A 16,096-nucleotide genomic window follows, 5' to 3' on the forward strand; every position below is an offset into this window, starting at 1 on the left:
ACCACCTTTAAGGGTTTTTTTAGTTGAAGAAATCAATTTGTTTTGTAAGCATGGTACTTATTCTATCTGTCTCTTTTGCTGAAACTCTAAGGTACAAGGATGTAAACACACCAACATCGGTTGTCAAGTGATAGTGGGTAGGGGGAGCAAACACAGACAGACACGCACACGTATACATACATACATACAATGGGCTTCTTTCAGTTTCCATATCTACCTAATCCACTTGCAAGGCCCGAGGCTATAGTAGAAGACACTTGCCCAAGGTGTCACGCAATGGAACTGAACCCAGAACCATGCGGTTTGGAAGCAAGCTTCTTACCACATAGCCATGCCTGTGTCAATAATATATTATATTATAGTATAAATATTATATGATAGTATAAACACTATGTTATAGTATAAAGAATGATATCCAATTGTACAACTCCTGTTTTCAATTTTTGTAGAACAAACTGTTTTACTGTTTTCTTTTTCCATACTAGCTCTGCAGCATTCTTGTTTTCTTTATGTGGTTAAAGTTGTTGATTTTTTTTTAACTGGATGTCTTCCTATCATTGAGCACTGAGGGATTCTTTTTGAAAAATAATGTACTCTAGTTGAGTTAAAGTTGTTTAGCTTCAGATCAACCTTGATTAGGCAGTCCTATGATTAACGGTAGAAAAATGATGATCTTTCTGTTGTATTTTACGGCATAGGACTAAATTGTTCTGAATATATGTGCCACTTCATTTTTTTTTTATTTTAGGGTATGATTTGAGAGGGTCTCTCTCTCTCCCTCTCTCTAATTAAACGAATGTGTGTTCAGTAAGTAAATGTGAAATCTGATGTTAGGAGCAACTAGGCCTGTTAAGAGGAGAAATCAGAAGTGTGATAGATATTTTTACAAACAGAATCTTGTCAGTTAACCCTTTGATGCCAACCTGCCCAAAGCACTCTGAGTTCTATGACACAAATTCTCTGTTTTAAAGTGATTCAGATTAAAAACTTCCTTCAAAAGTCCATGTTCATTTATATTCCAAACACCAGCTGAACAACAAAGTTATTTTAATAAATTCTTTATTATCATCAAAACAAAAGCAGTGTATTTCAACACAAAAGAATTTAACAAAATGATTAATTATACAACTGAAACAAGAAGTAATTTGTACTTTTGAATCAGTGATTCTACATTAATGATTGTCAAGTGATAGTGGCTTTGGCAGAATTTTAACTCAAAACATAGTTGATAATAGCAACAGCTATAGTAGTGTCAATTAGTAATGCTGTCATTACCCTATATCAATTCCACATGATTTACTTGACCATACCATCAGTGGCCAGTAATGTAAGTTTTGTATTTATGATCACATGAACCAGCTGTTCAGCTCTTTCATCTCAGCAGCCATTTTATTTTATTACCTAAATTTTTTCCAATGCATTTCAAGTTTTACAAGGGATAAGTGTTACTTAGGCTTTACTTATAATCATCATCATCATCATCCCTTAATGTCCATTTTCCATGCTGACATGTTACTTATCCCATAGTTCCTACCACTATGCCAGTGAAAACTGAAATAAAATACGTAAAGCAACACTTGTCAAAAGCAAAAAAACTGTTTATTGCTTAAATATCACTTGCGACTTTCACTCTGGAAATAAAACAGAGTTCAGTCTGACGTATAGGTATCAACATGAGGTATGTACTATGGTAGAATACATTGTGCTTATCCTAGTGTGAAAGTGTTTGGTTGTAAAAAGTTTAAGGTTAATTATGATGCCCGACTCCACTGGAAGTTGTATATATTGTTTGGCTGAACAGCTTCCCTTCATTTTATTGACTTCATGACAATTTTGAAAAGGTTCACTGTGTTATGATTCACTATCAATCAATTTTCCTTATTTAGAAGAAACAGTCAACAGTTTTAATGTCTCAGGAATCTTTAATGCCCTAACCAAAAGTAACAACCCCATACAATCACCAAACATCTCCACACCTTAACACCGTCCAAGTTAACCATCTTCACCTATACAAACCGTCTAATAGATGGTGGGGCGTTTGCTAGTAAATATATATATAAGACTAGAAAAACAGCCAACAACTGATGAAGGGTTGTTCTTTATGTTGTTTGCTTTGTTTTCCATTTGTGTCTTTCATTGTTCAAAAGAATAGTTCATGTTTTATGCATTGTGCTTTGTACTTTTTTGTTGTGCATGTTTCATGGCATCCTTTGCCCACATGTATAGATGTAAGTATGTACATATGTGTATGTATAATATGCATATATATATATTATTTATATTATATGATTCAATGAAACACATCCTCTTCCAAGTAACTTTTATCTTAATAAATCTAATGCGCATTCTAAACCATCTTTTTACTCTTTCGTTTTTCTCTCTCTTATTCTTTTACCACCTCTTCTCTCACTATTCTATCCCATTACTCTATCACTCTCTCTCCCTCACTCCTCCCTTGCTCACATGGCCCTCATGTGACCATTGGCTATCTTTCTTTCTCTCCATTGTAGCTGGAACAAGGAAGACTTGTTCTTGTTTGTCTCCTGTCCTAGCTTGATTTATACATTCGCCACCAAACCTCATTTAGGCTTAACAGCCCTTCCTGTTTGTTTTCACTATCCTTACCAATTTTGACTCTCCACAAAATCCCAAATTTTATTTAATTTGCTTTGCGGGAGCAACTGTTTTCTTGAAAGCATATATTGTTGTTAAATGCTTGAAATACAAGACTAGAAAAACGGCTAACAACTTATGAAGGATCGTTCTTTATGTTGTTTGTTTTGTTTTCCATTTGTGTCTATAGTTGTTTGAAAGAATAGTTCATGTTCCATGCACTCGTACTTTGTACATTTTTGTTGTACACATTTCGTGACGTCCTGTGCCCACATATGCAAATATATATATATATATATATATATATATAATGTAAATATGTACATATACGTATGTATATATATATATATATATGTAATTTATATTATTATGTATATATATATGTTTATATGTGTGTGTGTAATGAAAGAGAACAAAAATATCAATTCTGTTTATCAAATTGGTGGTTTCTATTGTTTTTTTTATCTTATTCAAAACAGGAGCTTATGAATAAATAATTCATTTTCTATAAGATATGACTTTTATGCATTTGATTTACTTGGGTGTGAGTGATAAGGAAAGGAAATAACATTAGTTGAAGTACTGATAAATAGGACAGAACACAACTGTTCTATTGATAGGTTGTCTGTACAGTTTACATAATGTAAAGTTTGTTTTATTTATTGATTGAAATTTTTGTTGTGTAAAAAAAAAAAGAGTGTGTTTTGATACTTCGACTCTATCCAACCACTGTGCAGAACGCATGCTTTTGTTGAAAAGAATCCATTTTTCATCACACACCATGACAGCAGAGAGCAGCAAGTTTCAAGACGATGTGTCATTTGATGCTTGTTCAGTTCATGTGGTACCCACTTGTCCAATTTCTTTACCGTGCTGATTTGTTTCAGATAGTCCAGTACAGTTGGAATCAAAACATTAAACCTTGCTGCTAAGTCACACATAGTTTGAGATGTTTCCACTTTCACTACAGTTTCCAGATCATCATTATCCACCTTGGTCTCAGGTCTACCATGGGGCTGATTTTCAAAAGTAAAGTTACCAGGCTGGAACTTCTCAAACCATCGATGTACAGTGTGCTCATTTGCCACATATTCACCAAACACCTCATTGATGTTTTGAGCTGTCTGGGATTTACTAGTTCCATCACAGAACTCATATTTATAGGCAACATGATTTTTTTTTATCCATCCATGAGTTCACAAAAATTGATTTACAAGAGAGAACTAACAATATAATCAGATACCATGTATTGCATTTCGAAAAGTAAAGATGTAACTTTTCAATGTTGTAAAACAAAGAATTGTCAGGATAAAACATTAGAGTCAACGACTATCAAACTTGGTGTATAAGAAAATTGGACATTTCATTCTTTATGAGCTGATATTTGAAATGAGACCAGGTTTCAAATTGTCAAACCAGATGGTGCCATGAAATAGAAAATGTCCTAGGAGACAGCTCATATTTATATTTATTATAGCTGACTTTAAGTTTTTATCAAATCTACCACATGTTCAGGAAGTTTGTGTTGAAAAGAAAAATTGTTTGTTGACCCTACATAATCAGAATAGGGTTTATGACAAGGCATAGGTCATCAATGTGATAGTGTTGATTTTTGAATTAGTGGTTTCTGTCCTTTTGGGTTTGCATACATGCATATTCATGTACGTGTGTGTGCTAATTTCTTTTATGTAGTATTGTAAGGACACATAAATGTTATTGATTTCATGAGCTCTCATAAGTCTGTTTAATGAAGCTGTATGTATGTGTGTGTGTGTGTATTCATATTTATCTCCTATCCAGTCTTGATTGCTAAACAATCCAACCATGACTAACCATTTTTATTTCAGACTTATTGGTTCAAGACTTTATTATCCAGTATTTTCTTTTCTTCCTTAAGCTGTTAGGTTGTGAACTGAGAGTGATTTGGCTGCTATTTCTAGCAGGTTGACATACTACTTGATGGTTTCCACTTTTGTAGTTAGCACAAAAGTTAGTTTCATATAGTGTTGTCTTACATATAAAAGCTCTTATCAACTTCCCATTAATATCATGTGTCTGTTTAATGGAGTAATGTGTGAGTGTATGTGTGTATCCATACACATTCACATTTGTGGTTGTACATTTTTTGGATAGAATTCCATTTCCCCCCCACATATTTTTATTCATATTTGTATTTATGAATGTGCATTGAAAAATAGTGGCACAGGCATGGCGGAATGGATAAGGAATTTGTTTAGATTCACAAAGTTGTGGGTTCAGTCCTACTGCTTGGCACATTGAGGTACTGACTTCTGTCATAAGCCTTGGGTCAACTTCCATCCTGTGAATGAAATCCTGTCAGATGGATTGCATCAGTGATTCAGAAAGCCAGCCTTGTGATTCCCTGTGTCAAGCTGATTTCACCTGGAGATTACATTAACCCTTTAGCATTTAAACTGGCCATATTTGGTCCAAATGTTCTACTTGTTTTAATTTCAAACTGGCCAGATCTGGCCTTTCACACCTACTGTACAATGTCATTCTAAAAATAATTAATCATATCATTGAAATGTTGAAGCTCCAAGATTATGCAGAGACAAAGTATTCTGAATGCTTAAAGGCGAAGGGTACATATGTCTGGAATACTCAGCTATTTGGAAACTCTATAATTTAATGAGTAGCTAGGCTAGTCGATTGAACAGTTAGAATATATATTGTTAAAACTGATGAGAGCTCCATTAACTTGAAATTGTATATATGGTTTTGTGTGTATGTATATATGTAATATATATATAAGCATGTGTGAATATGTATATTTATACACACATATACCTCCTGGTTGTGTGCATATGGTGTGAAGCTGTAGCAACAACCAGCATGTAGCTGTTTACCACTGTCGCTCTTCTTTATAACTCCTTCCAATTTTATTCTCCCTTATGCATATTACAGAAACGTGATGTTTATAACAAACACTTTATAAAGAATGTTAGCTAAGGTGTAGGAGTGGCTGTGTGGTAAGTAGCTTGCTTACGAACCACATGGTTCCGGGTTCAGACCCACTGTGTTGCACCTTGGGCATGTGTCTTCTACTATAGCCTCGGGCCGACCAAAGCCTTGTGAGTGGATTTGGTAGATGGAAACTGAAAGAATCTCGTCGTATATATATATGTATATGTATGTGTGTGTGTGTATATGTTTGTATGTCTGTGTTTGTCCTTCCAACATCGCTTGACAACCGATGCTGGTGTGTTTACGTCCCCATAACTTAGTGGTTCGACAAAAGAGACCGATAGAATAAGTACTAGGCTTACAAAGAATAAGTCCTGGGGTCGATTTGCTCGACTAAAGGCGGTGCTCCAGCATGGCCACAGTCAAATGACTGAAACGTGTAAAAGAGAGTAAAAGCGTATGGATTACAATTTTGTATACATTTTTCAAAATTAAGAAAAACTGCAATTATATCTCTCATTTGGGAACAATGAACGAATGTGAACAAACATCCATGAAAATGATAAGAAAGTAAAACAAGGTCATAACTACAAAATCAGCATCCCCCTCCTCATCAACATCATCTAACATCCATTCTCCTTGCTGGCATGGGTTAGACATCATCATCAACTTATTCAAAAATGAAGCATTAATTCTCAACAGCTCTTAGTAAGGAATATAACCCCAATCATTAAATATCTTAGCAAAAATTAAAATAGAATTAAATAGTCTTATTAAAAGTCAATAATGTTTGTATTGTTTTTATATTAAATCTTTTATATTGTATAAAATTTGTTAAATACAACTATATTAAAATATATTTTGAACAAGAATTGAATGGAGCTAAAGGACTTGCCTGGTATATCTTCTATCTTTTATTTGTTTCAGTCATTAGACTACAGCCATGCTGGGGCACTACCTTGAAGTATTTTTAGTTGAATTAATTAATTGCCCCCAGTACTTATTTTTGTTAAGCCTAGTACTTATTCTATTGGTCTCTTTTGCTGAACTGTTAAGTTACAGGGACATAAACACACCAACACTAGTAGTCAAGCGGTGAGGGGGGACAGACATTGACCCAAAGACACACACACACACACGGTGTGGGCTTCTCACAGTTTCCATCTACCAAATCAACTCACAAGGCTTGGATTGTCCCAAGGTTATAGAAGAAGACACTTGTCCAAGGTGCTACATGGGGACTGAACTCGGAACCATGTGGATGAGAAGTAAGTTTCTTACCACACAGCCACCCTAGTCATGGAAAAATTGGTGCATTGAATGTTAATTGCTGCACAACTCCATGACCTCAACTACTACAGAACTGGGGAGCCATCTCCTAAAAATCAGCTTGTTGTAATATAGTCTTCATTGTTTTGATATTGGCTGAAATCTTTAACAACTGATAATATATTCCATTTTGTTTTTCCCTCTTATTCAATAGTGTGTAGGGAAATTTCATGTTTTGCCATTGAGAATCTGTCATAAAGCCTGACAGTTTGGAGTCAGTCACAATAATTTATACATACTTTGAGTAAATGGATCAGCCATCAGTTTTAACAAATATTCTTTTCTAATTGTTCAATCAACTAGCCTACCTGCTTATTAAATAACAGTTTATTTAGGTGACTTAGTATTCCGCAGGCATATGTATCCTTAGCCCTTTAGCTCTCAGATTACTCTGTCAGATGTAGTACTTATATATTCACATTGTTTTGAATTAATCATACATAAACCCATAGCTTCAATCATCTCAAGAATATGGGATCAGTTTTGATAAAAACTTCGTCATCAGTACAGAAATACACTGGACAGTGGAGAGAGTGCATCTTCAGCAATGCATGCTGATGGGTGCAGTATGGTTCTCAGCTGTGTGGAACCATAGTATATTTGGAACAATAAGTTTGGGTGGTTACTCTTGATCATTCAACTAATTATCTGTGTGTCATAGGTTTGCTTGATCAGAGCTGACCTGGGGCTATACAACATCTTGTAACCTCCGCCTCACCTGGCATGCAGAATTACCCCACTCAAACACTTTGAACCATCTATTCCCACAAGAATGGTTACACAACATCACTCTAAAAATATTTTCTTTCCCACTCAGCTCTGACACATCCAAGTTGACAGAGTTGCAGCATCAATAATTTCATTTGTCCCAAGTACTGTAATAATTGAATTATTTCATTTTTTAACAATTCTATTTCCCTTTACCAACAAATTTTCGGCCTTATAGATTTATTCATTAATTCTGTTATCACTGCGTTCTCAAGTATGCTGAAGGCTATACTTCAACGATGTGGTCAAAATAAGACTTGAACATGTCTCTCTTACATGCTGGAAAAATGAAAATAATAATCATTAAGTAATATTATTTTTGTCAGTTTTGTCAATGAACAAGTCGCGGTCTCAAAGCAACGAAAATATGTTGATAAATTAAATTTAAATGTTGAAGGGAATCGAACGGTTTTTGTGTGTTTCTTAAATGGCTTATAAACACCTTCCATGCTGCAATTGTTTTTGTTCTAGCACACGATCTCAGATCAAGTCACTCGCTATGCAAGTACATCTCCGTAATATTCTTTTTGTCTCATTTCTATAAATTCATTTCTAGTTTGTATTTTAATGCTCTCTGTATTTAGCATGTTGACGGATTTCCCTACTGACTATTTATAGTGTTGACTAATAGACAAGAAATGTTGCAGAAAAATATTAACAAGTTTGAGAACAAAAAGATAACTAAATAGATATCTGTAAAACGGAAGTTAAAAATATAGTTACTCATGATTTAGACAGGCTTTCTATTTATTTTTCTTGTGATTATTTTGTGTCTGTTTTTTCCTTTTTTTCTTCTATTGAATTTCTGACGGATTGAACAATGAGATAATGCTGAGTGCATGTTGGTTGGTAATATTAGTAGAGAGATAGAAATAGAGAGCTAGTAGATGTTGTTTAATCTCAAGTAAGCCTGACTGAGCAGATGTATCCTTTTCTCTGATATTGCATGTAGCTAGGACTGTATTATCCAATCAATGTTTAATCCTTCTTTTTTAGAAGATGGTAAGGTGTAATTTTGGGGAAACTTTTGGTTTATTTTTTGCAAGTTGACAGATCCCAGAAAGGCTTCTTTGTTAGGTTGAAAGGGAGAGAGACTAAGTGGAGGAATAGAGATGTAAAAAAAAAAAAAAAAAGGTGGAAAGATTGAGGAGTGGGCAGTGGGAAAGGAGAAAAATAGATACCAGAACAGTTTATTGGAAAAAAAGAGAATGATAGTTTGAAAGTGATGTGATAGAATAAATGATAGAGAGAAAAGGAACAAGAGAGGGAGAATGTGTGTGTGTGTGTATAAACCATAAAAGGATGAGGTATGAAAGGTGAATATATGTATTTAACCACTTGACATCCTTAGGGTTATAGGTGTTTCGCAGCCTTCTTCATGCAGTAATAATTTCAGTGTGGAATAAATTATGTTTACATATCTGCATTAATATGCATGGTATGCATTATACAATACAATTCTCTATTCATAATCAATGTAAATAAAGCTAGCTAGCGTTAACATAATTTATTATACACTGAAGTTATTATTACATGAAGACTATGAAATGGCTGTAATCCTAAGGATGTGAAGTGGTTAAATGTATTCACCTCTCATACCTCCTGACTTTTTATGGTTTATATACTCCTCACAAAATAATTTCATCTATTGGATCTCCTGGATTTCACCTGCATAGAACTCTGCATTATACTCCTCCTGTATTGGATTACCTATGTGGTCTGTTAGCTGTCGCCAACACTACACCTGATTTTCTCCCCTCCATACACACACAAGCATGTATCTGACTCATACATTGTTCGCTTTCCAGACATTTGTACATTACTGCATATACTCTATACGCACTTTCTGACAAGTTGTGATGCACCTGAGCACTGTAAACAATAATTTCATTATTATTTTAAACAAGGGGGTGATGGAAAGTTCCTGGCTTTAAGGGTATCACAAAAGGCCTGGCTGGAGGCCCAATCTTCTCAGTTCTTTTGCATGCCTAAGAAAAACTGAAGGACTACTGCAATAAGCATGTGAATCAGAGAGGAGAATATGTTCAATAAAATCATAATTAATTGATCCTCCTGTATTTTCTTTTACCCAAAGCCAGGAACTTTTCAGCACCCCCTCGTATGCATGTGTGTGTGCATGTATATATTTGCGAGGATGATCCGGTTCTTGACTGAAGATTGAGGGCTTCGAATGTCCCGTCTGTGTTTTTTGTATTGTCTTCTAAATGTTTTGTGTTCTTGTCCCAGTTTGTATTTTTTTACATATATATATAAAGAGGAGATTGAATGAGTGATTAAATGAAAGAATTAGAGAGGTAAAAGAAAAGCTAGAGAAAGATGAAATGAGAGATATAGAGACAGAAGATAAAATGAGATCCCCTGCGAGATATTTTATGACCTAAGAGGAATGATACACAACAGTTTTATTCAATGTTTTGTTAAAAAGTTACATATCAAGACAATGGGCCAGTAGTTTATGCAGAAATGAATGTTCTTTCTGTTATGTGTTAAGAAATGCAGTCACGAGCTCTTTACTATTGAAACATTCAAGTTTGTAAGCTGTACTAAAGGATGCAGTTTCAAGTTCTCTTGTGAAAAACAGTTGTTTTTATTATGTGAAATGTCTTTGATATTTAGTTTCCTTTAGAGGCTATTTTTGTGTTCTGCTCTACAATGACTGAGACATAGAGTTGTGTGAATGGACTTTGACTGTGGCAGTGAGAGAATGAATGAAAGACTGAGAAAAACAATGAATGTTATGACGCAGATTGTGAGAACAACCACCACCAGCTAAGGTTGCCAGTACCACATCTCTCTGCCTTAATCTAGTTAAATAAGCTCATTTATAGCTCATTAGCTGACTGTGACAGGTTACTGGCATTATACTGATTGGCCAATTTTTTTATTGATATAGCCAATACAAAGACTCGAGTTAACTTTGTTGGATTGATTTGTCTTTTGGCACCAATTCTAATGAGAAATGAATTTAGCCAATAACATAAAATATTAACAATTTTGGCTAAGACTACAATTACTGTTTCAATAGCTGATAAAAGTATGTATGCAGGTTTGGTTGGTTTTAATGAGAAAAACAAACTATGGAAGGCTAATGATGCTGAAAATCATTACAGATAAATGGAGAGGTAAAGGAATGAGATAAAAATGAGAGCTTGAGGAAGATGAAATGAGAGCTATATACAAAGAGGAGGTAATGAAATGAGAACTGTATGTGTGCAGAATAAGAGAGATATGAGCAAAGAAATAATGAAGCTCATAGAGGTAAGTACTGAGTGTATGTTTAGAATTTCAACACTACAGCTTCAGGGAGTAATAATGCTGTGGGATCAGTGAAGTATTTCATCCCATTAGAATATGGGTGTGCTGAAAACATCAGTTTTTGTTTTCAAAATATATATGAAAAAATAAATTTAGTCTCTGATCAACCCTGATAGAGCAGTTACATGGTCAAAGTCTTCCATGCCACCATACTGTCTCCTTTTTATTTTATTTTTTATTTAAATGTAGTGTCTCTAAAGAGGACTACACTATCCAGTGTATCCTTCTTTACTTTAGGTAGGATTTGAAGGTTTGGTTGCTATATCTAGCAGATTGGGTTATTATCCATAGAAACTGCCTCATTGGATCACCTTGAGTGTACCCTGTTTTCATTTTGTATTTTGTTCTGTTGCTGTTTAGCCTCCCAGTTCAGGCCTTATCAAGCAAACCCATGATAAAGGCATTCTATCCATGACTATCCTGTCTTTTTCTTTATCTACATGTTCTTTCAGTTTTAAGGTGGTAGAATTTAATTTGAGGAAGATTTGGTTGCTATCTCTTGCAGGTCAACCCTTTAGCATTTAAACTGGCCATATCAGGCCCAACTAGATCCAGCCTCTCATACGTACCCTGCAATGTCATTCTGAAAATAAGCCATCGCATCATTAAAATCTGGAAGCTACAAGATAATTTAGGATCATTTCAAAGCAATATGGATAAAAAGGCATTATATTTGACAATAATCTGAATGTTAAAGGGTTAAGGAAATGCATTGAGGTTTTATTTGATGTTGTAAGAAACAATGGTTGTATCATTACAATGTGTTGATTACCTGTTGAGTGACCATTGTTAAGTGAGTCCTATAATGGTACCAGATTAAAGAATACAAAGAAATCTTGTATTACCTTTTTAATTTGTACTCATGTGGGTAAATTGACGTTAAAACAATGAGATTATTATGATGATGATGATCATGATTACCAGTCCTGCCACTTTACTATAGCCAATATTTTATTTTTACTTTATTTTTTCAGGTCTTTTATAAAAGGTGGTTACCATGGAGAAATCGGCAGATATCAGCATTCAAGGAATGCACTGCAATTCCTGTGTTGTTAATATTGAAGGCCATATCTCTAAAGTGAAAGGAATCAAACATATCACAGTAAGTATTCTTTTGTCCATTTGTCTGTCTGTCTGTCCATCCGTCTATCCCTCCCTATCTCGCTGTGATATTTATATTTGAACAATAAAAGCTAATCCGAGTCCAGTCAATGTCCTTACTATCACCTTTTAATATGTTTCAGAATAAGATTATATCTTAAGTAGTTTTATTCAACATCTATTTGTATTCCTTGGATTCATAGGAAGAAGTAAATGTATATTACTTCTCTGAGAATAATGATACATAAACTTCTCATTCCCAGTTTTCAAGTTGATAGGAACTTCATTAAAATTTCAGTTATCTTCTGAAGCATATACGTCATTTCCTCTCTCTCCGCACACTTTTTTATGATCACCAATACAAATCCTAAAAGCTCCTCTGAGTGATATATTTTCGTATTTAACTATTAGGTTGTCCCAAAAGTTCGTAAACACTTGAAAAAATTGAATTTTTACTCGCCAAGTACTAACAAAAACAACAAAAATTATTCCTCAAAATAAAGACCATTATTTTCCTAGACTTTCTACGAACTTTTGGGACAACCTTATATTAATTGGTCCTTCATTTTAGAAGGCAATGTTGAAACCAAATGTTGTTGCCCTTAAAATTATTTAGCAATCTGATCTAGGAACCCAGTGAAATTCCTTTTGATGTGTTATACTCAGAGCTCCTCATAAAAGTCTGATACTCCCTAGCTGACAAAAAGACAGAGAGAGAGATATCGTATTGGCCAGCACTTCTCAAACTATCTGATGTGGCATACCAGCAGTTTTTTTTTGCATTGTTCCAGGGACTGGTAATATTTCTTAGTAATATTAATTTACACCAGAAACAATATATATAATGAATATAATAAAAGTTGACAATTTTAAAAATCTTATATTTATTTTGTAAACAAATAATACAATATTACATAAGCATTTTACAAGCATGTTATAATGTTTCTTTCTTTTCTGGAAGCTTACCATGTACCGGCAGCTGATGGCTTGCGGACTGGAACCGGTCCACGGACCACCACTTTGAGTAGCACTGGAATAGGCAATCCTCAACTAAAAACTTTGCGTGATACAATAACACACATACATGCTGTCTCTTGCACACGCACAAACACATAAATCAATGTCTGATCTGACTTCATAGTTCCCAGGTGCCCAGGTATAATATATATAGAAGCAGCTATAGCTGTATAGTTAAAATGCTTATGGCACGGCCACACGGTTTTTGGGTTTTGTCCCACTGCACAGTGCCTTGAGCATGTTTCTGCTACTATAGCCCCAGACTGACCCAATGTCTTGTGAATGAATTTGGTAGACAGAAACTGCAGGAAGCTTAGTGTGTGTGTGTGTGTGTGTGTGTGTGTGTGTGTGTGCATGCATACATATGTGAATGTTAATATCCCATACTTGTCATTGCTTGAGCACAATGAGGATGCTGCTGACATATCTTGTTGTTATTATGATTGGTCATTCTGTACTTTTGAAGATGTCTGAAATGAAAAGAAATAAAATCCCTTCTTTGAAAAACAAGTAACGGTTGGTATCAGGAAGAGCAGTACACTCTGCAGAGTGATTAGCATTAGGGACTGACACATGATGTCAGGACACAATCACACATACATATATACAATTATGTATGTGTATACACTCAAAATTTAACTACATGTGGATTGTTGGTGATTTTTTTCCCCTCCTTCTTCCGTTTCTCTTGGACTTTCCTCTGTCTCCTTTTTCTGAAGAAGAGCTTTGCTCGAAATGTAAAACACTCTTTCCTTCCCTTTCGTTGTTGTTTATCCCTTGTGTTTTTTCTTCATTTTTTGGGGGGATTAATTATGATTAATTTTGGGATTAATTATATATATGTATATATATTAGAAGGTTTGGAGGTGATGTACAGGTATTATATATTAGAAAAAATAAGATACTCAGAAATCTGGATGGTTGTACATTTACAGATTTTTTATTAATATGTCACATATAATAAATCATATATTAGCCTAATATATGATTTATAAAAACATGTGACATATTAATAAAAATCTGTAAATGTGCAACCATCCAGATTTCTCAGTATCTTATTTTTCCTAGCTAATTCACTTGTTTTAAGTATATATATATATATATATATATATTATATATATATATATATATATATATATATATATATATATATATATATATATATATATATATATATATATATATACTTAAAACAAGTGAATTAGCTAGTTAGAAAATCTCTATAAGAGATGAAAGCAGTAACTATACTGAGAAGTAATGTTTATTGCCATTTCATTGTGGCTGTTCTGAAGAAACTGATGTTTCTAGCATCTTGACTTGAGGAGGATGCCTGCTCCAGCTGGTTATTTAATACAATCTGCATTTGATATATTGCAAGTAAGGGAGTGAACCCCTACCAACTTCCGGGTGTTTGCTCCCCTACTTGCAGTATATATGTCTGAGAATTTAGTTTCCTCTTTGCTGAATGCTCCTTTTATGGTGATGCTGTTGATGACTGTAGACCAATTCTTGCATAGAAGAGTCAATGGCATGGAGGATGAGGTTGATTTTCGATGAGCCTTTCTCTCCTATTGTTTGATTGATTCCTTTTTCTCTTCTAGTGGCTTCAAAGTTTTTGTTTCTTATGTTTCAAATGCTTTAGTCTCAACTCTAGTGGCTTTCAGTGTTGTTTTGAGTTGGTCCTTGTATTTTCAAAGAGGGCAACCTAGGGTTGGTCTTTTTCCTGAAGTGAGCTCACTGAATAAGATTTGAACCTTCACTCATCCATTATTGCTATATGTTCTATTGTTAATTTTCTGCCCTGTATGTCCATCACTTCAGTGATATTGGGAATATCACTGGTGCATCCAGGTGAACAGTACCATAGAATTAAGTTTTCAGGCTTTAAATGTACTACAACTGCACTTATAGTCTGGAATTCTATGATTGTTAAAAGATGTTTCCAGGTTTCCTTGTCTTCTGTTCTTTTTATGTGAATTGTTTCTTTATTCCATTTTGAATTTATATATATATATATATATATATAGATGTGTGTGTGTGTATGTATAGATGTGTGTGTATGTATAGATGTGTGTATGTGCGTGTGTGTATATGTGTGTGTGTATGTATACACACACACACATATATATATGCATATATACACACATTCATGTACATACACACACACATATATATGTACATGCATATATGGATAGAGGGCATCAAAGAAATGTAAACAAAATGAGAAACGAGAACATAAAAAAACAAAAGCATAGAAAACGAACGTTTTTCGAACAACAAAAGAAACAAATAGAGAAACAAAACAAGCAACATAAAGAAAATTCCCTTCATCAGTTGTCCCGTTTTATCTATTCCGCATTTCGAAGGTAGAGACAAGACAGGATTTCATTAAAACAGTCCTCCCGCAAAGCAAATTAAATAAAATTTGGGAATTTTTTGCAGAGGGTTAAAGTGGTAACAAAAACAGGACAGTATATACATGTATATATGTATGTATATTTCAGTTTCCTTCTCCCAAAACCACTCATGAGGCTTTTGATTGGCTCAAAGCTGAAGGTTTCGTACTGTGGGATGGAACCTGTGACCACATGGTTGGGAAGCAACCTTCTTAACCATGGAGCTACCCCTCCACATATATGTGTGTGTATGTATATGTGCACACACACACACACACACACACACACACACACATTGATGCTACATGTCTAATGATAACTTTTCATTGACTGTTGTAAAGTTGCTTGTTGTTTTAATCATTACTAGAAATTTATAAAATATAGTTATTGTTGTTCTAGTTTTCGTGTAAAACATCCACAGATCGACGTATCAGTTGGCAAGTATCATTTTATTTGTAGTATTCACAGTAGGTGAATATCTTGCAATCTTTCCATCAAACACTTTTTTTTTCCGTCTAACCTGTATTTTTCCTGTGTGTTCTAATTATTATTTGCCTATCTGCCTGTTTGCCAGTGTGGTGCACACTTTTGTTCCGTTCTCCATAACT

The 16,096-nt window shown here is 34.4% G+C and overlaps 1 protein-coding gene across 3 annotated transcripts in view; it reads left to right on the forward strand.

Annotated features, from left to right (window-relative positions):
• The window catches only part of LOC115211782 (copper-transporting ATPase 1), a 173,728-nt gene that overhangs the window by 62,454 nt on the left and 95,178 nt on the right, over positions 1 to 16,096 (forward strand). For 2 of the 3 annotated variants that reach the window (XM_029780460.2, XM_029780461.2), the window contains one exon: positions 11,949 to 12,076. In XM_029780460.2, coding sequence (XP_029636320.1) covers positions 11,972 to 12,076 — 105 coding nt within the window. In that variant the 5' untranslated portion in view covers positions 11,949 to 11,971. Of the gene's footprint in view, positions 1 to 11,946; positions 12,077 to 16,096 lie in introns of those variants that run through there. The other variant, XM_036503444.1, reaches the window with a different exon arrangement.

This window comes from Octopus sinensis, linkage group LG5, assembly GCF_006345805.1.
Source record: "Octopus sinensis linkage group LG5, ASM634580v1, whole genome shotgun sequence".
Classification (NCBI taxonomy): domain Eukaryota; kingdom Metazoa; phylum Mollusca; class Cephalopoda; order Octopoda; family Octopodidae; genus Octopus; species Octopus sinensis.